Source organism: Oreochromis niloticus, linkage group LG18, assembly GCF_001858045.2.
Source record: "Oreochromis niloticus isolate F11D_XX linkage group LG18, O_niloticus_UMD_NMBU, whole genome shotgun sequence".
Lineage (NCBI taxonomy): Eukaryota > Metazoa > Chordata > Actinopteri > Cichliformes > Cichlidae > Oreochromis > Oreochromis niloticus.
Genome location: NC_031982.2, coordinates 22,126,050 through 22,147,896, shown reverse-complemented (window position 1 = coordinate 22,147,896; position 21,847 = coordinate 22,126,050). Strand labels below are relative to the sequence as shown.

The 21,847-nt window shown below is 38.4% G+C and overlaps 2 protein-coding genes and 1 long non-coding RNA gene across 5 annotated transcripts; 2 read left to right on the top strand and 1 right to left on the bottom strand.

Annotated features, from left to right (window-relative positions):
- Positions 1-840: 840 nt before the first annotated feature.
- On the top strand, positions 841-5,402 carry LOC109195719 (protein translocase subunit SecA 1). Its single transcript, XM_025900587.1, has 2 exons — positions 841-5,242; positions 5,356-5,402. The coding sequence occupies exon 1, from the start codon at positions 894-896 to the stop codon at positions 3,225-3,227; it is 2,334 nt and encodes a 777-aa protein (XP_025756372.1). The 5' UTR covers positions 841-893; the 3' UTR covers positions 3,228-5,242; positions 5,356-5,402.
- A 2,156-nt stretch (positions 5,403-7,558) lies between these two features.
- On the bottom strand, positions 7,559-13,601 carry LOC112842944 (uncharacterized). Its single transcript, XR_003215019.1, has 4 exons — positions 13,467-13,601; positions 10,417-10,578; positions 10,167-10,175; positions 7,559-8,047 (listed from the first exon to the last, which is right to left on the bottom strand). It is a non-coding gene; the product is annotated as an uncharacterized LOC112842944 (long non-coding RNA).
- On the top strand, positions 12,673-20,324 carry LOC109195718 (uncharacterized). 3 transcript variants are annotated; one of them, XM_025900590.1, is made up of 3 exons: positions 14,100-14,196; positions 15,098-18,917; positions 19,041-19,459. In XM_025900590.1, exons 2-3 carry the CDS (start codon positions 16,619-16,621, stop codon positions 19,052-19,054), a joined length of 2,313 nt encoding a protein of 770 aa, XP_025756375.1. In that variant the 5' UTR covers positions 14,100-14,196; positions 15,098-16,618; the 3' UTR covers positions 19,055-19,459. The 3 variants fall into 3 exon arrangements, with proteins under 3 accessions (XP_025756373.1, XP_025756375.1, XP_025756374.1); XM_025900588.1 differs by having other exon boundaries at positions 12,673-14,196; positions 15,098-20,324; XM_025900589.1 differs by lacking the exon at positions 14,100-14,196 and adding an exon at positions 14,207-14,979 and having other exon boundaries at positions 15,098-20,324.
- The last annotated feature ends 1,523 nt before the right edge of the window (positions 20,325-21,847 follow it).

The following is a 21,847-nucleotide window of genomic DNA, read 5'->3' as shown; positions in this document are numbered from 1 at the left end:
ACAGTTTAGTCGTGGATTCATCATTGAAAAACAAAGTCTCAGTGCTTTGCATGCTCTGGAACTTTCAAGACTCAAAGACGATGACTCCCTGGTGTTTGCTGCAGAGGTCCTGCAGAACCTCATGATTAAATTTCACAGTGAAGATGTGGAACTGAGACACGCGTTTATCAAGATCCTTTTTCAGGTGCTCCACAGTAACCTAAACGAAGATACAATTACTGACAGCAAAATCATCACAATCACAAAGAAAATCACTGGAAAGGAATTGCTTTCTAATGAGATCTTTATTTTGACCTTTTTGGAGAATCTGATGAAAAGTTTTACAAAACAAACCGAAACTGTTAAAAACATGACAGATCCTGCAGGCAAATGGTGTTTGGAGAGTTTATTTGCTTGTGTGGAACAACTTCAAGACTTAGACAAAGAAACCAAAGAAGTCTTCAAGATGGTTTCAGATCTTGGGGAACAAAGACTTTGGGGACCAGTAGAGGCCTTAAACCTTGTTGGAGCATTAACTGAAAACCACTATGACGACGGTTGTATTTCCATCATGAAGATTTTACATTTGATGGAAATATACCAGGTTTCCTCCAAGTGGAAAGATGAAAACAACAAATCTCTTCTTGAGCTCATAAAATCGTACAAAACTCAGAATCTGATCCAGATTCTTATTTGTGAAAAGCCCTGTAAGGATGGAAACAGAAAAGAGCCTTAGAGGTGATGAAATAAAAAGCAGTGATACTCTTTTTTATGAAATACAGCAGATGAAAACTATTGATAAGCAAACACTGAGTAAATGATACAACATAGTAACTAATGTAGCAAACTTGATCAAAACTGGTGAAATTAAAAACCACAGAGACATACAGCGAGCTAGGACTCTGAGTCACAGCATGGAGGATGGGGATTTACAGGAGATCCTTGCAGTCTTATGCAATGCTGTACACCTCCACACAGCTGAAAGAAAGTGGTTTCCCAGGACAACTCAGATGATAAGCTGGTGCCTGTTGGCCCTGTCTGACACTGGGAAGCTCCTGGAGATGGGAACTGGAGAAGGGAAGTCTTGTGTCATAGCGATGTTTGCAGTGCTGCGTGTGCTTAGAGGTGAAAAGGTGGATGTGGTGTCCAGCTCTTCTGTGTTATGTCAAAGAGATGCTGAAGAATGGGCAGAATTCTACCAGTCCTTTGGCATTACAGTCGACACAAACACAAATAAAAATGAGGATAAAGATCGGAAAGAATGCTATCAGAAGGACGTGGTCTATGGAACCATTGAAGCCTTTGCTGCTGATCACCTTCGCCAAATATTTGAGATGAAGGATGTGAGGCCTGATCGTAACTTTCAGTGCATCATTATCGATGAAGTGGACTCACTGCTGCTAGATCAAGGAGTGCAGCTGACGTACCTGTCCAGCCCCATGGTGTCCATGCAGCACCTGAACATTATTCTCACCATGATCTGGAGCCACGTCAGTCAGCATGGCTTCCTATCTACAGGACACCAGACATTTGTACGAGGTCCTCCTGCTTCATTCTTCAAGGCTATCTATGACTCAATGAACACAGAAGACACTGAAATTAATGATCCAATGGACATTTTAAGTATTGCTGAAGAATCTAACATTGTGCCAAAAGGATTTACAGAAGATATGTACAAGAGTCAAAAGGATGAACTTCTCAGTAAACTGAAAACAGTGAGTCAGGATGCTATGGTTGACTTTTTCAAAGAAATTGAGGACTATGTCCCTTACGGCTTTACTGTTTACACACTAGATGACAAGGGACTGCTCTGTCTTCAAAAGTGCAGTCCATACAATGACCAGGACATTCCAGAGCTTTCATTTCTTGTCTTGGAGGAAGGATTGTGTTGTCCTCTCTATGAGTCAGAAGAAGTTCTCATCAAGCCCATTGCAGAATTGATCTCTGAGAGGATTCAGTACACCCCGTGTGAAAACAATAAAGATAAAATCAGCATTCCTGGATTCTTGAAGAATCTGGTGGAGAAGAAAGTCTCAGTGTGGGTCCAGAATGCCTTTCTGGCAATGTTACTGAAACAAGGACGAGAATATGTTGTAGAAAATGACAACGTCTGTCCAGTGGACTTCAGATCCACTGGTATTGTTGAACTGAATAAGAAGTGGGGTGATGGTCTGCAGCAGTTTGTGGAGATTAAACACCAACTCAAACTGAGCACAATTTCAACAGTGACAAACTACATTTCCAACATTTCTTTTTTTGAGAAATACCAGGGAAAAATATACGGAACAACAGGAACACTGGGGAGCAAAGCAGACATTCAGTTTTTGCAGGACCTATATCCAAATCTCTCTGTGTGCAAAATACCAACATTCAACAGGAAGAAGTTATTTGAGGTCAAAGGAACTCTGAAAAAAACAGCTGAAGAATGGAAATCTGAAATAAAACATGTGGTCATGGCTCAGATTTCCCCAAATTCATACAGAGATGGAAGAGCAGTGTTGGTGATCTGTGAAACTATCAATACAGCCAAAGAGATCTACGAAGAGCTGAGGAGCAGCATCCCAAGTAAAAGAGTGATTCTCTACTGCCGCAGTGACAGAGACAGTTTGAGTAAAATAGACAAGGAGCTGCTTCCTGGTGATGTCATTGTTGCCACAAACCTTGCCGGCCGTGGCACAGACATTAAAGTGTCCAGAGAGGTGAACAATAATGGAGGTTTATTTGTGATCCTCTCCTTCCTTTCCGAGAACACAAGAGTGGAACTCCAGGCTTTTGGACGAACTGCACGCAAAGGTAAACCTGGATCTGCTCAGATAATCATTTCCACTGAACACCTGCAGCCATCTTTCAGCACAGTGTCCTCTCTGGAGGAAGCCAAGAGCACAAGGGACCGACTTGCAGCAGAAAAGATAAGTCACATGATGAACGATGTTGCTGAGATCAAACTGCGGGAGGACCTGTTTTCAGAATACTGTGAAACACTTCAAGATATTTATAACACCACTGATGGAGACGAGGAAAGAGCTGTTGTTGCCATCATGAATGAGTTCTGGGGGTTTTGGCTGCAAACTAAATCAGAGGAAATTGATCAGTTGAAGAGAAATGAATTGGAAGAAAGTTTGAAAGCTGATTTGTCAAAGGCAAAAAGTCAGTCTGAAAGTAGACTTCACCATGTTCCAGCATTTATCACTACATCAAGTTTGGAAATATTGCACTGGATGAGAAAAAGTGGGATACTGCAGCCATAATGTTTGAAAAAGCCATGAAACAAGATGAAAGCTGGGCAGCTGTAGCTTGTTACAATGATGCATATTGCACTATACAACAAAAGAAAGCAGATTACCTCACTAAGGCCATAGATGATCTAATGAAGGCACAGGAATCTCTGAGGTTTCTCAATGAGGAACTAATAGTCTGTCTTCAGTTTGTAAAAATGTCCTCTGCAGACTCAGCCAACAGCAACCCAACCAGCCTGGAAAAACAGTTATCAACCAGGTCTACAATGTATAGTTACTTTGATAAAAACATTACTGAGGCTATCCAAAAGTTAGAAGAAATAAGAGAGAAAGGGAGGGATGCAATCGCCCCCAAATCCCCGATGTTCTCACTAGTTTCAGATGCTGGTGAAGATCTCCAAGTTGAAGCTTACGCCCTCTACAGTCGAGGTCTGAAATGTGTGTTTTCTGTGGAAGAAAAGCCTCGTTTCTCATGGGAAGGTCTGCTGGTGTTCTTTCTTGGAGTTTTACAGATTGTTGGAGGAGCACTGCTCACTGCATTTACATTTGGAACATTTGCTCAAGTTGGAATGGGACTCATTATTGAGGGAATATCAGACTGCATCACTGGCATTGAGGCCATGGTGACAGGAGAATTCAGCTGGAAATCATGGGCTATAGAAAAAGTCATTTCTATTGGTGTCTCTCTCACTGAGGTCGGAGTTGGAAAGCTGATTTCAAAGGGCTTCAAATGTTGTAAAATCTTAGTTAAATTTGGCAAACAGCTCAAGTCAATGCCAAAATTTCTCTCTAGACAAGCTAAAGATGGCTTCAGTGCTGTTTTAAAGACAAATATGAAGAATGCAGTAAAACACACAGCTAAACAAATTGCACAAGAACAGGTCAGCGCTCACGATCACATGCTGAAAACATCAAGAACTCCACGACTGCAGGCACCATCCTTGATATCAGAGTCCTGTCAGAAGCCACTGGCACTAAAGTTGTCATCCTAACAGAGGACAGCAATGGAAGACTTACCAAAATGCAGGAGCTGAGCCCAGACACTCGACATGCCAATCAAACTGTGACCCTGATCTACAGACCAAAGAGCCACCAATACCCCGATGGTCACTATGATGTGCACATCAATAACCAGACAGTGAGCATAGACAACAAAGGCAAGAGCTGTCTGTTTTATGCTTTGGCACGTGGAATGAAACCACAAGCCAGTGAAAAAGAGATCACTTTGGAAGCAAATCGTCTTCGATCTGTGGAGGCCGATACTCTCCTCAGTTACCCAGGCCAATGGGAGCCTTTCATCAAGCAGAAAGAATTAACTGAAACAATCAGGGGAGGGGACTGGTACATGTTAGAGGGAGCTGGAGCCAGCCATAAAAGAAAGCAACGCGTTACGTCTGAAATTAGTTGGCCAAGTAGAAAAATTCAAAAACTGGCAAACATATGCAAAAAAAAAAATAAAGGAACTGGAAAGTTCATCAATGCAGATCACCAGCCACCAGTCACTTGCATATTTAAGGCCAGAAAATTGAACCAGAATAGCAGATTAGCAGAAGCCATGCTTGAAGTGGCAACAAACTCATCTACTGGGAACATTTCTGATGTGCACAAATATCATGGCCGTGAACTTCCAACAGTTTATGTACCTGCAGAAGTACATCGTGAATTTCCCAGTACAAAATCACCAGCCTTCAGAGACCTTTTGGCTAAAACCATAAGTAGTAATGATGTTGTGGGTACTTTCAAGCTGACAATCCTTGGTTCAATGCCAAAATTCTGGTTGGATAGTAGCAGGGACTTCAAAAACTTTCAGAATACAAATATAAGCAAAAGCAGACTTAAAGATTTTGAAAACAGTTTTCCACGCCACAGTGAAAAGATGGTAAATAAATGGTTTGACCAGCTTAAAAACAAAGGTGTTATGACAGATGACCATCTAACTACTATTAATAATTGGATCGCTAACCAGGGCTACAAAGATCAAAATGATCCACACAGGAAAGAAGTTGCCAACCTCCTCTGATGAAAAGGTAACATCAAATTTTACATCATATTATATGTGATTCATAATGAAAGGGATGGGAGGTACCTGCATGCATTGTGGTAAGCATCTGACCAGAGTGGATTTCTGTTTTCTTTTCAGTTTGCAAGAGAAGAGAATGTGACTCTTACAAGCAAATGAAGTACAGTGAAAACCTGGAGATCTTCCACCTGTCTAATCATCATTATCAGATATCTCTGTGCCTTTGGTTTAATCTTAACTTTTTAATTTTAAGAGTGCTTAACACAGAAAAAAAGGCCTAATTGCTTGTTTAGCCATTATAGCTCAGTATAGATTGCAAATTTAAGACAGGTTTTGTACTTTTTTGTTTTTTATTTTACTTACTCTTGATACTTAGATAATATATCTGAATATGTCAGATTATGTAAGACAACAAAAGAATTATGATACAGACTTGGTCCATTATGTCAAAAGTCTCTGTGGTTTCTAAACTTGGACAAAGGCGTTACTACTTGCTTAGACTTTATAGCAAAGCAATAATTACACTGTGTCCAGCAAATTAGTGTGGTGATATTAGCTGTGATAGTTTGAATCTTTCAATACCAATGTTGACGATAACAAAAAGGGAAAATTTTAAAACCAGGGACTTGCTGCCATTTATCATCTTCAATTATATGAACAGCTGAAATTGGTCACACGTGTTCTGATTCCTCAGCCAGTGCACAAAGAGCACACAAAAATGCTGCAACAAAGTGTTTTCTTATAGTACATTAATAATCGCCCTCAAAGGCTTATAAATCATTAACTCCACAGAGTACCTGAGTGCCCTCCAGTGTTCAAGAGACAAACTACACATGTGTTATATTAAGATTTAGCAGCTTGATTTTCTTTTTTGCTGGTTGGAGCACAAGGTGACAGCTGGAGTGATTCTGCAGAGCCTGACTGTAAAAGGAGCTCTGGAAATAAAGAAACTGCTTGAGATGAATCACAGAAGCTACAGAAAAAAACCTGCATGTTGTTCTCTGTCAGCAGCATCCCATTCGTTATCTTGAAAATGGTGCATAATTTAATTCAGTGTAACTATGATGGTGGTGGTGAGGGAGGTTAACAATGAAATTATAATATATATTATCTGTATTTACCTGAAACCATATATCCATATCTCTCAAATATTTCTGTCAAAATAAAAGCGAGTTAGTAGTAATAATTGCAGTGTTTCCGTATTCTTCCAGTGGTGCAGGTTACTGTAAACTGTAGTAATTTCCTTTCCTACTATGGAAATGTTTTTACACAATCGTGCATGGAAATGTACCAATATGATATTACATGTTTTAAAAGTTTATCTAAATGTATCTAAAACATACTGAAAACAGCCTAAAAACATAATTGGCCACTGTTATGAAATTCTGGATTAAATAGAATTACACACAAGCTGTTTGTCTTTCTGAGTTTTTAATTTGCCTTTGCAAAGGGGTCAGAACAACAATACAAATTTAATCAACATTCAATCAACCAGGTTCAATCAAAGTCATCACTCTGTGTCATATGGAAACCATGTTGCTGTTTTTAGATGCAATAGGCACCGTTAGTGTGAAGCAACAGTTATAAGAAACAAGTGTCAGGTTTATGGAAAATTGAACCCAAACACAGGACTTCCTAATTACTAAGTCAAACTTTCAGTCTATGTTATTTCATTATTTATTTGTGAAATATCCAGATCGCGGCTGTGGGTGGGATTCAGGGGCCTCTTCCTGTAGTTGAAATTCATGGCATGCTAGTGGTTCCAGTCTTTCTCTGATCTCTGCCTTCAGCCAGGGTGGAGTGAGGCAGTGTCACAGTCCCCCAAATAGTTGTTTCTCATCCATCAGGTTAAAGCTGGCCTCCCCCACTCTCTCATTGCCTGATGTTAGTGTTATGTGACGGCTGTGTGCAGGCAGGAAAAGGACCCAAAATGCAGACTCCGGAGACAGACGTGAACTCAAAAAACAGCTTTAATGCTGAACTCAAAGTAACAAACTTCCAAAGTACAAACATTAACACAGGCCGGAAAACAAAACACACAGCATGAGTGAGGGTAGATAAGAGTAGATCACAACACAGACCAAAGAGAACACAGGGCTTAAATACACTGAGGGAGCAATCAGGAAATGGGAGACAGGAGGGAAACACAGCTGGGGCAAATCAGGGCTAACGAGACAAGGGAAGCAAAACCAGATACACTAACATGAAACACAGACTTTCAAAGTAAAACAAGAAACATAACACAGAGACGCGAACTTAACAAGGGGATACAGCCGACAGGGGAGACAGAGCAACTATAGAACACAGAGACATAAACCATAAAACAGAACTCTAAGAAAGAAACCAAAGACTAGAAATGATAAATAATATAATAAACCCAAAAGCCCTGGGTCAATGACCCAGGCATCCTAACAGTTAGGGCATTCCTCTCTTTTAATCACTATATTGGTCATAAGTTTACTCATTGGTAAAAGGTAGGGCAACCTCTATTCTGAAATGACTTAATTGACATTCAGGGAGGAGTTCCAGGTTGCATGTTTGAACCGTAAGTCATTAGGTCCAAAATTGCAGTGTATGCAGCATCCAGCTCCCCTCATGGTCACTGCCCTGTGTATAACTTAATGATTGTCATAAAAATTATGACTTACATTTTTGTACTCCTTTTATAAATCATAGTGCTATATCTCACTTTCTGAGACAAAATACATCTTATGATTCTCAGCTGGATTACTGAGCACAGGTCCTTCTGAAGGATGCCAAGCCCTCATGAGGCATGTTTCTGATTGTCAGAAAGATGCACATGTGGAGCTTACTGATAGATGGAGAGAGAGAGAGAGAGAGAGAGAGAGAGAGAGAGAGAGAGAGAGAGAATAAAAACATCAATTTTTCATGAAAATCTCTATGTCTACACAATGCTTATGCTTGAAAAGGAGTAGGATGAAGTTTCATTATCAAATGATTGTAGAAATTAGTAAATGACAAGTTTATTATTGTAAATTAGAATCAAAGTTTTACAATTATGAGAAACACAGTGAATAGTTTGTCCTCAGTGCAATCCTTACCTTCTCCATTAGATGGCGCAGAATTGTAGATATGAAAAAAAAGCAAAAACAAATCACTTGCAGAACTAGTCTGAGTGCTGTGCTCAACAAAAATAGGGCAGGTGATTGCTGCCTCAAACCTCTGGTTTTCATTCCTTGTGCCTGTGACTTCAGTAGCTGCACCAAATGCTTATCTTAAACATTATCCATGTTTACTGGCCATTAAAATGTATAATCTCTAATCAGAACGCTCTCCTCAGTAATACATTGTTTTGGCTAGGCTACGTGAACATTTCAGTCATACAGAAGAAAATATCATTTTGTCCAATATCTCAAATGCACACAGTTACTTGAATTTGTTGTTTTATTAGCAGGTGTTTCACCAATAATATGACACATATTCGAAAAAATGCAGTGTGTTTTTTCCCCATGTGTTTTTTCTTACAGGTGCAGCAGTTAGTGGCACATTTCTATATGTGCTCTATCCTGTTATGGTATTTTCTCCTATTGTCTTCTTTCATCCCCCTTCTCTTGACTTTTTATCCCTTGCCTGTCATCTTAGACATTGTCTTACTATAATATATATTTTAGATGTAATGTAATAGCTGAAATAACATGAATAGAAATGAATAAATAAAGAGGGAAAAGAAACACATGCAAAAGATGAGCCTATAGAGAATTTATAGAGCTGATCTTTGAAAAGCAGAATATGTTTGGCACAACACTGCATTCAGATCATAGTTCTGATTGCAAAAGTTGCCAGACAGGACAGGATTATAAAGAAAAAAGCCTAATTATCTCTCATGTTATATGATACCATAACATAATAATCTTTTTTTTTTTTTTTTTTTTTCAAAATACAGCAAACCTTTATTTGGCTGATATATGAATAAATCAAACAAAAACAATAACCTAGACTAGACTACGAATTAAACTGTGACTTTAACTATGACTGTGCAGCAGACGAGCAGTAAGAGACAAAAGACTTAAATACACACATGAGGTAATCAGGGGAAGTGGCCACACATTAGGAAACAGCTGACACAAACAAATCATAATGACACCACAGGGGAAGTGTAAACCAAGCACATAGAACATGGAAACAAGACTTTCAAAATAAACAGGAAACATGACGGGACGCAGACGTGACCCGAACTTGATTGCATGAACCAAGCAGACATAAAACATGATAGATAAGACACACTCAACAACAAAGGGAACTTTAACACAGGGGAAGATGACACAAAGGAGTCTAAATGAACAAAGAACTACAACTAGGCAACCTAGGAGCTAAAGACCAGAGCTAAAAGATAAACAATGAATATCAAAATACAATGAAACACAAAAACACTGGGTCACACGACGCAAGACCTTGACAGTGACATCTGTTGTTGTGATTCCTGACATGAAGAAAAAGTACTGCACCCGGGCTCTATGGTCCATACCCTGTGAGTAATTCGTTTGTCTCTCTCTGCCAGATCATGTTGGGCCAAGTTTTCAATATTCTAGCTTCTTTTTCCTTGTGAATTTCTTCTGAAGTCAGTAACCTTGACTATGTGATATCTTTTTTTTTTTTTTTTTTTTTAACCTGTCCCGTTTGGTTCTTTTGCCATCAGAATTATTGTCTAAAGGCGAAGAAAGATGCCCAACGGATTTACTTTACCAAATTGACCATCCCAGCCTTGCCGTAATGGTCCATTTGATTCACCTTTTATTGTTTATTTTATTTTCACTTGCTGAATACGGGACAGACTTGACTGGTGGAAAGAAAGGGGAGAAAGAAAGAGGGAAAGAAAAAAAAAAAAAAAAACCTGAGAGGAGGGACGGGGAAAAAGGGCAAAAAACCAAAACCAACAGAATAAGCAGACAAAAAATACATATATCGATCACCTGGATCACCTGTTGAGAAAGAAAAAAGAAAGCAAGCAGAAGAAAACGAGAGTAATAAACAAGATCACAATGATATATGGGAATATGACAGTAAATACTAAATATTAAACATTATTGTGCAGCACGTGAGATCGACAGCGCACAGTGTGCTTTGAGGTAGGAGCATAATAATCCTAATGTTTTTTTAATCTCATTTTGCCACTAAAATTAAATTACCTGGTGATGTATGAATTTGAGATAAAAAACCCACCTTTCGGGCAAGAACAGAATAACTGGTTATATTTAAAGATGCTGTAGAGCTGAGGAGTCCTCACAGAGCTGACAGTGTTGGAACCAGTTAGTTCAGACTCTGCCTCTTCCAACTTTCTCTACTTCAGTCTCCTTAAACAAGACCAGTCTTTTAAGGTTAGATCTGAAAGAAGTATATGCATATAGGCAATTGAATTCATGGAAAATGTCTTTAAAATGTGTGGTCCAAACATTTCAATGCAAAATGAAACATGTAGACAAAACAAAAAGCCACAGCCTTGTGTTTGAATCTCAGTTCAAACATTCCTGGGAGGTAACAGATTTAATCTCTGAGTTACAATTTAGTTTCACTTCATATGGACGCTGTAGTGTAGACTGCTTTCTCCATCGAAACCTCCACATGAAGGTAATGCAACAGCTTTGACATTTTTTATTTTAATAATAAAAAAAAATATTTTATTACCTTAATTAGACTAGACTAAAAAAGTTTGACTCTATTTTTTAATACAAATTTAATTAATCAACTCTTTTAATTCTCACTAAACTTAAAGATAAAGGGGCCCCCAGTACAATATTTGCCTTGTTGTGCGTGTTTATTTCGCTGAACAAATGATGGGGAACAGCTGTTGGTATTATATTTACACAATATCACAAAAACAAAGGAGCATTCAGAGGACTTTGAGGAGCTTAGATGTTTTATTTTTTTCACAAAAAATATAAAAGAACTAGTTTCTTTTTATGTCAGTGTATAAACTGTAAATGTTCGTATACTATTTTTAGTCTGTGAAGAATCATTAAATTCACATGTTTAACTTCTGATTAATTAAAAGTAATTTAGAAAGCTACCTTTACCTAATCATGAGTATCACACAGTCATGGCAGCTTAAAAACGTTTCAGTTTTCATTGAACTTAGAACCTAAAAATGGTGAAAGAAGATTATTCTTCATAATAATAAGATTATTATTATAAACAAGGATGCATCTTCTGTCCACTTTCTTCAGGACTACAGTTAACTTAATTGCCCCTTGGGGATAAATAAAGTCTTTCTGATTCTGATATTTCTCCAAGGTGATTTTATGGATTTTTCTGTTTAACAAATATGTGCAGATCAGTAGCTGTGTAACAATGGACATAGATCATATGTAATATTTTTTGCTATCTGATGCAAATTATTGCATGGCTTGAATTATAAACGAAAGTATATTTTTATATTGATTGGTCAATTTTAATCAGTAAAGAAGAATGGACTCTACTTGAAAAGTGAATTTTATGAATATTAACAGCTCTTTGATTTCTGTGAGATGAAGAAAACGAAGGAAAATGTATGCAAATCTGTGAATTTTGTTCTAACAATGCATGAAGCCACTCGCTGAATTTCAGTTTGAGTTTTAGTCCACACAACTTAATAATCTTAGACTATCTGTCCTTTAATTGAGGGCTTCTACATTAACTTTACATTCAATGAAAAAACATCAAGATAAATCAAGATACAATAAAAGAGTAAGAATTGCAAGTGTACACTATTATGAGGTAAACATACTTTAAAATTCAAAAGATAACCAACCAAAATAAAAAACTTTGTTGTTCATCTTAAATCCTTTTCATTTATTTAATGGTACCAGATTTTTAACACTGAGTGGTTTTGTCACTACTATTGTATCATAAAAGCAACAGGAAAAGGTCATGTTTCATCTCAGTGAAAACGAGCCATTCCTATTATTTTGTGCAGTCAAGGTTAGGTCTTCAAGAATTTGACCAATGAAAATAACCCGGATAACAATATGTTCTACTGTATTATCTAATACAACATGTGACAAGTGGAATCAGTCTGTGCAAACAGTAGCATCCTAACAAAACAATCTACATTCTGAGATCTAGTAAAACAGGTAAAACATTCCTGGTATGGAGATATAATCTCTGGGCTAAGTTTAGTTTCACTTCATATGGACATTGTTGCACAGACAGTTTTTGCCAGTTAAACTTCCAGAGGAAGGTAATCCAATCCAATCCATCTTTATTTATAAAGCACTTTAAAATACAAAGCACAGGACCAAAGTGCTGTACCTTAAATAAGTTAAGAACAATAGAATAAAACAAAACAGTAAAAAATAAAAAAACATAATACATAAAAATTAAAACAGCCCTATATTTAAAAATAAGATAAAACAGCATAAATTAAATTAAAACAACTAAAATAAAACTAGAACTAAAAAACCAACATCTCCAGGGTGAAGATATGGGTTTTCAGGTGTGATTTAAGAACAGGCAGAGAAGAAGCCTGTCTTATCTCTAAAGGCAGGTCGTTCCACATAATGTAATGTAACAAGAATGAATTGTTCTACTTGTTTCACCTAAGCAGAGAAGCTCAGGCCTCCCTCTCTACAGCCATCTCCTGGCTTGTAACAGGCCAGACACTCCATACTCCTAAAGAACTTCCCAGAGAAAACTTCGATTAACACGGTCAAATGCTATCTCCCAGTCAAGAAAAAACATGGATAAACTCCCATGCTCCCTCAAATATCGTCAAGAAGATAAAGAGCTGGTCCGGGACAAAAACCGCATTGTTCCTCCTACATCCAAGGTTCACATAACGGACGGACTCTCCACAGACTTTCCCGGGGAGCATTTTTGAATAAAGAAAATAACACGGACAACCCTGTCTTACTTTATTCAACATACAAGGAGTACAGCCATTCTGTGTTAAATGGCGTCCATCTAAATCTCCAGATGAAGGAAACATAACAAGTTCTAACTGTTTTACTTACTAACACAAAGTTTTGTGCTATACTAGACATTTTATATTGATTACTTAAGTTTAGGTCTTCAGGAACCTGGAAAACATAATTGAGATAATGCCATATTTTTGGGACTGTTTAGACCACTTGGTATGTAGTGAGTATTGTTTAAACTCGCGGGCTATCTGGGTTAAGGTTAGGGTTCGCTAGTTCGGTACTGCTTCTTGTAACTGTTTAACTTATAGCTAAGTATGTCAAGGATCACTACTGCTGTGGTGTACATCAACTGGTTACTGCATTCACACCTTCACATACCTTGGTATATAAAAAATTCCCCTGGTCACCAGTGGGTGAGCAGGCGACCATATGCCGTATGGCTCGAGAGCAGTAGGCCCAGGTGGAGTCTGATCTGTGGAATTGTTGCATGTCTTCCCACTTCACTGCGGCCGGTCTTTATCCTTCAAGCTTGGGTCTTCTACATGAGGCCTGGGAGCTTGAGGGTCCTGATGTCAGATGTCGCTCCTGGGATCTGCTGGACACACTCGCCTAGCTTGGGGGTCACTGCACCGAATGCTTCGATTACCACTGGGACCACTGCTGCCTTTACCCTCCATATCTTCTCGAGCTCTTCTCTGAGCCCTTGGTACTTCTCCAGCTTCTTGTGTTCCTTCTTCCATGTTGCTGTTTTTCTATATCTGACATAGAAAAAACATGTTTGATTTGGCACACATTTTGACAAATTCAAAATTGCACGCGCCAAATCATACATTGGAAACCCTTCCAGATTCTTGTGTCTTCCCGGCCTTGAACAAGGAATCTTTCACCTGTGAGGCTAATGTGTTAGCCACTACACAACGGAGCAAACTGAGTTAATAAAGACTTTAAATACCACTGACCTTACCACCTTTGTCATTTCAACAGATCCTCAAGAAATTCCAGTGGGATGCTCTAGTTTGAAGAAATGGAATATAACAAGGCCAAGGCAATTTTCACATTCCAGTACATTGAAGTTGGTGCTTCTTGGAATTGAAACTTTTGGAAACAGGTGAGTCACTTTGGCAAATGTTTAATCAGTTTGTGCCATGTCAATAAAAAATGCCTTGAAATTGAGAAAACTAAATTATTGATGGTTACAGCGCTCAGAAACCAGTAGGAAGTGTAGAGGCCTTTTTCTTGGAATGGCTTTAGCATATCAGCACCAATGGGATATTACTAATGGCTCCCATTGATGGTTGGACTACTTCTTCTCTGTTCACATAATATGTTCCTTTGAATCTATCTGTTCATTAGTACATTTGAAACTACCTTTTAGGGTTTTCTGTTGATGTTAGGCTTGGTCACTCCTTAGAGGACTTTTAACTCCAAAGCCTTTTAACTGACAAATCAATGCCTGTCAAGAAAGTTCAGCAGTGAACTGGCAAGCAGTTTGAGATTTTCATCCCAAAAGACTTTTACATGGTTATCATTTTGTGGAGAGCCTTAAAATGATTAGCCTAACTGCATATTATAAGACTTTAATTTCTGATCTATGTGCGAACTTCAGGCTTGAATGCACTGACCTTTGAAGATTCCTGTTTGGTCTCTGAATTCTAGCTGGGGATCTAGATTTCATCATCAGGATTATCCTTGACATGACAGCCAGGCAGTTCACACAGATGATGTTTACCCTCTGTGCAGGATTGAGGTTCATGATGAAATTGTAGAGCAAGAAGGCATGTTGGCTAAACAGACCTTCTAGGAAGAGATCTAAAAATACTGGCTGTGGTGCTGTTGCACCAAAGTAAGCGGGACAGTAATATAAAGAGGAGAACCTTCAAAATTAAATTAGGTTTGTTTTCTGATTTTTTTTTCTTTTTTCTAATGAATGAAGTCTCCTAAAGTGCTTGAGTTGGTTGTTATATCAAAAAGTATTTCTAATTTGTTTATTTATTTATTTTATCTTTCAGAAAGTACCACGTCACTGTTCAGATCAAAACGGGGAACAAACTTTCAAAAGAAAGCCACATGGGTGACAAACTGAGATGCTGTGAATAAAGTCCTGTCTCCGTGAATATCATTTTCATAAATTATACCAAAGTACTATTCATGGACGATACATACATGTGTTCAGTGGAAGGGAATACAACAAACCAGTTGTTAACGATGAGTTGAATGAGTGTGAATGTTGCTTTAATAAGCCAATCAGGAATCAAGAGGAAATGAGAAGAGAAGAGGAGAGAAGAGAAGCGGAAGAAAGAGGAGAGACAGAAAGAAAAACTGAATCAAAGACTATAAGAATTTCACCAACAAGCTAAAGAGCAGCTTGAAAAAAAAACCTGAGTGCCCACATCTCAGATGAATGTGAGTCACAGTGAGATGGCTTAATAGGGCATCTGGATGAATTTGAAGCCAACTATGAATCAGGCAGTGACAGTGATGAGTTTCTTGAAATCATCTCGGTGAAATGCAGTCTCCCACTTTCAAATCTCAGTCTGAGTCAGCTCACAGCTAATCAGCTCAGTGAGATCCTTTCAGTCCAGGAAAAACTTCTGTTTAAAGACATCCATCAGCACTCTGCAGCACACTCAGGTGTTCATCACAGAGCTCTGTGCTCTGTCTCTGGAGATATCTGAAGGAGTTTCCCTACAATGCATCTCCAATCACATGCAGTCCCTTTTGGGATCCATCAGCCAATCATAATGTGGAGTTTTTGAGAGTTTCCTCTTGACTCAAGCCCTGTATCTGAACCTGATGGTTGGTGGTCCACAGTGAGGCAGATGGTGCAGTGGTATAAAGATGAAGAAACAAAAGGCACGGACACTCTTTTTTATGAAATACGCCAGATGAAAAATATTGATGAACAAAAACTGAGTAAATCATACAACATAGTAACTTATGTAACAAAGCTGATCAAAACTGATTACATAAAAAACCACACAGATATACAGCAGGCTAGGACTCCCAGCAGCATCCCAGGTGAAATCATTCTCTACTGCCGCAGTGACAGAGACAGTTTGAGCAAAATACACAAGGAGCTGTTTCCCGGTGATGTCATTGTTGCCACAAACCTTGCTGGATGTGGCACAGACATAAAGGTTTCCACAGAGGTGAACAATAATGGAGGATTATTTGTTATCCTCTCCTTACTCTGTGAGAACACAAGAGTGGAACTCCAGGCTTTTGGTCAAACTGCATGCAAAGGTAAACCTGGATCTGCTCAGATAATCATCTCCAATGAACAACTACAGCCATCTTTCAGCACAGTGTCCTCTCTGGAGAAACTTGTAGCAGAAAAGATAAATCACATGATGAATGATGTTGCTGAGATGAACCTGTTTTCAGAATACTGTGAAAATCTTCAAGGTATTTATAATACCACTCCCATTGAGGAACTAACAGGCTGTCTTCAATTTGTAAAAATGTCCTCTGCAGACTCAACAAACAGTAACCCAAACGGCCTGTAAAAACAGTTAACAACCAAGTGCATAATGTATAGTTACTTTGACAAAAACATTACTGAGGCTATCCAAAATTTGGATGAAATAAAAGAGAAAGCGAGGGATGCAATGTTCAAAACAATCCAGATTTTTAAACTGGTGTCAGACGAGGAAAAAGATCTCCAAGTTGAAGCCATGAACGCCCACCATCGAGGTCTGAAATGTGTATTTTCTGTGGTAGAGAAGAATCGTTTCTCATGGGAAGGTCTGCTGGTGTTCTTTCTTGGAGTTTTACAGATTGTTGGAGGAGCACTGCTCACTGTATTTACATTTGGCACATTTGCTCAAGTTGGATTGGGACTCATTACAGAGGGAATATCAGACTGCATCACTGGCATTGAGGCCTTGGTGACAGGAGAATTCAGCTGGAATTCATGGGCTATAGAAAATGCCATTTCCATTGGTGTCTCTCTTATTGCGTCAGGAATTGGAAAGCTGATATCAAATGGATTCAAATGTTTTAAAACCCTATTTAAATTTGGTAAACAGCTTAAATCAATGTCAATTTTCCTTTCAAGACAGGCTAAAGATGGCTTCAGTGTAGTCTTAAAGACTAATTTGAAGAATGTAGTAAAACAGACAAGTAAAGAAATGTTAAAAGAAAAAATCAGCTATGTACCAGGAAAGACTGAAGGGAAAATACTGACTCAAACACTAAATGACACTGAAGATAAAGGCTCTTTTATTATTTTTAATTTCACTTTATCTACATTAGGAGATCTCATTATTCTCTCACAACTTGATGATAAAAAGCAACGTCACGATCTCCTGAAGGACGAGAGCAGGAAGAATAAACTGTTGGCCATTTTCAAAGAGGTCAGTACAGCAATACAGCCATTCTATGAAGACCTCAGCTGGAAGAACATGCTGAATCCATTCCTCTCCACAGTGACTGGTAAAGCTAAATTACATAGCCACAGAAAAACAACAGCACTTCTGGGAGGTATCCAAAGTGTCTACATGGTCTCCAGTCACATAGTTTCTATTGTTAAAGGCCAGGCAAATGGTGCAATTGGTCGTTACATAAGAAAGGGCTTAAAGAGTCGCAAAACAGAGGAAAACCTCAAAGCTGGACAGAACACCAGACACATTGCATGCATGCCAATAAAGCTAAACTCTAATCACAAACTTGTAGGACATGCAGGTCAAAACTCACAATCATATGCTGAAAAGTTCAAGAACTCCACGACTGCAGGCACCATCCTTGATATCAGAGTTCTGTCAGAAGCCACTGGCATTAAAGTTGTCATCCTAACAGAGGACAGCAATGGAAGACTTACCAAAATGCAAGAGCTGAGCCCAGACACTAGACCTGCTAAAAAAACTGTGACATTAGTCTACAGACCAAAGAGTGTCCAGTATCCTGATGGTCATTATGATGTGCACATGAATAACCAGACAATGAGCATAGAAAGTAAGGGAAAGAGCTGCTTGTTTCATGCTTTGGCACGGGGAATGAAACCACAAGCCAGTGAAGAAGAGATCACTGTGGAAGCAAATCGCCTCCAATCTGTGGAGGCTGATGCTCTCCTCGGTTACCCAGGCCAATTGGAGCCTTTCATCAACCGGAAAGAATTAACTAAAGCAATGAGGGGAGGGGAAGAGGAAAGTGAACCAAGAAAGATCATAAATGAATGCAAAGAGGTACTTCAGAGAGAGGTTGGAAAAGTAGAGTTATACAAAAACTGGCATAAATATGCAATTCAAAATCCAGGACTTGGAAAGTTCATCAATGCAGATCACCAGCCACCAGTCAGTAGTATATTGAAGGCCCATAAACAGAACCAGAATAGCAGATTAGCAGAGGCCATGCTTGAAGTGGCAACAAACTCGTCTCCTCTGAATCGAAGTCTGATTTCTAAAGTGGACAGTTCTCATGGCCGGGAACTTCCAACTGTTTATGTACCTACAGAAGTCCATCGTGAATTTCCCAGTACAAAATCACCAGCCTTCAGAGACCTCTTGGCAGCAGCCATAAGTAATAATGTTATAAAGAGCACCTTCAAGCTGACAATCCTTGGTTCAATGCCAAGATTCTGGTTGGATCATAATAAGGACTTCAAAAATTTTCAGAACAACTCAATGAGTAACACCAGGCTTGAAATTTTTGAAAACAGCTTTCAGAAACACAGCACAGAGATGGTAAAGACATGGTTTTCTCTGCTTCAAATCAAAGGTGTTATAACAGATGATGATCTAAAAACAATTACAGATTGGATTGGCAAATCAGACTACAATGATCAAAATGAGCCATACAGAAACGAAGTCACCAACCTTCTCAGAACAAAAGGTATAATCACATTTAAAAAGGACATTTAAATAAATCACGTATACATAACTTATGTGTGATTCTTAATAAAAGGGAATGGAGCTGCTTAGAGTGGCATTCATTTGAGTGGATTTGTGTTTTCAGTTTGTGAGGTTTGAGAATGTGACTTACAAGCAGATCACACAGGACACTATGAAGATCTTCCACCTGGCTGATCATCATCAATAGAGCTCTCTGTGTCGTGACTAATAACGACTATTTTCCTATTCAGGATGGTCAAAACAGAAAAACATCCTAACTGCTTGTTTAGCCATACTAGCATAACTTCAATAGTAAATTGACTGGTTTTTTTTAACTGTTTGTATTTTGTTTATTTTTGATGTTTTAATAATTTTGTAATATGGCACATTATGTGGATATGAAACAATTTTGAATGTTGTTCGAATTATGTAAAAAAGCTCATGGTTTTTAAACTCAGAAACATAACATTTTTTGTATGGTGATATAAGATTTTATATTTTTAAAAATAATCAAAACCAATGCTGATAGTTACCAACTTTTGACTCATGTTCAATTATATGAGCAGCTGAAATTGATCACATATGTTCTCACTCCCCAGCCAGAGCATAAAGAGCACATAAAAAGCAATGTGTTTCTTAGAGAACATTAACAATCACTCTCATAGGCTTCTGAATTCATGAACTTTACAGAGTACCTGAGTGACCTCTAGTGTTCAGAAAGGCAAAACACACATCTCTTGCATTTAGATCTAAGGATGCCTATTTATCATTCTTTTCTGGTGGCAGCTGGTGGAATTATTCTGCAAGAGCTAGACAGAGGGAGCTAATAAAATGCTAACTTTGAATCATAAAAGCCAGAAAGATGTACAGTGAAAGAATTAGTAACATAATTATAGCATGTAGCTATAAATGAAGCTGGGACATTATGTAAATATAGATATTGATATAATGCAGGTAAATAATGTAATGATTAATTATGTAATACAAGGAAAAATATGTGTATTACAGGTTAAATGTTGAGCTGTCCCTCTGCAGTGGATGATTTGTTGGAAGGCTGCTGATTAGCTGGAGAGACTGATGTGGGGTTTATGAGACAGACCTCAGAAAACACCACACAGTTTGGATGATGGGAAGCATTTTAGCAAAGATAACTTTACTTGGTGAATTTTTCAACCATAAAGTATTCTTGCTCTCTTCAAATTCACCATGTTGCACCCACTTGATGTGTATGTATTACTGGCTGGTTTACATGAATGAACTGTAACTCTCTGTGGGTGATGCAAACCATTGCTATGGGTTACTTGTTGCAGGTCAAGCTGCCTCATTTCCTGTTGGGTTTTTTCATCAGAGAGAAGACAAATATGCTCAAAGTGTATTTTCTTAAATGTATTAATCAGTTCAAGGTTCAAGTTAAAAACGGTAGCCGTGTCTCAGCTCACTCAGGAGACCCAAACAAACAAACAAACAAACAAAGAGCACCACACCCAGTCAGCAAACACTTTTATTGTAGGCCACAGAAACAGAATATTGGCTCACGTTTCTTTTTCTGGACCTCTCTGGACATCTCTGTATATAGAGATGGCCCTTTTACAGGTAACACTTGCATTACCATGGCAACCACCTCTTGCCTTTCGTTTAGGGCTGTAGAGTTAAAGAAGAGTGAAGGATTGGAAGACCATTTCCTAACACCAGAATTTATGGCCCTCTTTTGGTGTAGGAGAGTCAGCCTCACAGATTTGTACCTTCTGGTGCCATCACCATTTCAGGCAGACCATCCCCCCTCACACAATCCTCAAAGAAGAAGGGTTCTCTTTGTTTATGCCTGTTAGTATCTGAGTGTAGCAGTCTAAATCCCAAACTATACTAAAATGCAAATCAGTATGCAACAAAGGACATAAAACAAATCTGTGCCACAAACCACAAAGCAATTGTGCAACATAAAATTATGGGGATACCTTAAACATAAAAAATTCTGACATTTCACAGAATTGTAAACATTGCTCTTTGCAAGCTAAAAAACGCTGGGTCAAAACAATTCTGGATTGTTTCAACTTAACAGGGTTGGGTTTTGGTTTGACCCAGCACACTGGGTTAGGATAAATATCCAAAAATTGGGTTAAACTGACCAATGTTCAAAGTTGAAGTCACCAAAAATTGTGTTGAAACTGTTCTTATTACAGTATCATCCAGGGGCGATTCTAGGATCAGAGCTTTGGGGGTGCTGAGCACCAGGAGAGCTGCCCAGCCAGGCAAGATAAACTTTACTTGTCACAGAGACCTCGTCTTTGTCGGTCCCTGCATCCCTAAATGTCTCCAGTTGTCCCGAGTTCTCTCTGTCTCCTTGGTGCATTTAAGCCCCTGTTCCTCCCTGTCCTCGTTGTCTGTTGTCTTCGTCTCCGTTATCAGTCATCATAATTTTACCATCTCTGTGCAAGTCTGCAAATTTCTTTATTAAATCATAAGATTCTTAAATTCATCAAGTCTCTCTGTGCCTGGGTCCTCGTCACAAAACATGACATCACTGTTTTGTACATTTTAACACAATTTAATGAGCATATGCTTCAGCCAATACCTTTTGATTAGCCTTGTCTCGTGGTTTCTTGCTTTGTGGTAATCTTTATTCTGTTTTCACTGAGATATTTGAATGCTAATCAATAAATCAATATTCAATTCTAAAAAAAAAAAATTCTAATCCCCACATTTGTGAAAGAAAAGCAAAACACTTTTTTGAAAAGTTTGTAACAAAACCATCAAATCTGATAAAGGTTATTTAAATGCCGCAAAAGACTACTACTGCAAAAGAAGAATGGATTGGAATAAAAAAAAAAATACATATCCTAACCTTAATTACTGGGGGAGAATAATGAATGATGCTCACACTGAGTAAAAAGTAAACTGAGTGCATTTTTTGGACAGAGATTCACTTTTAAA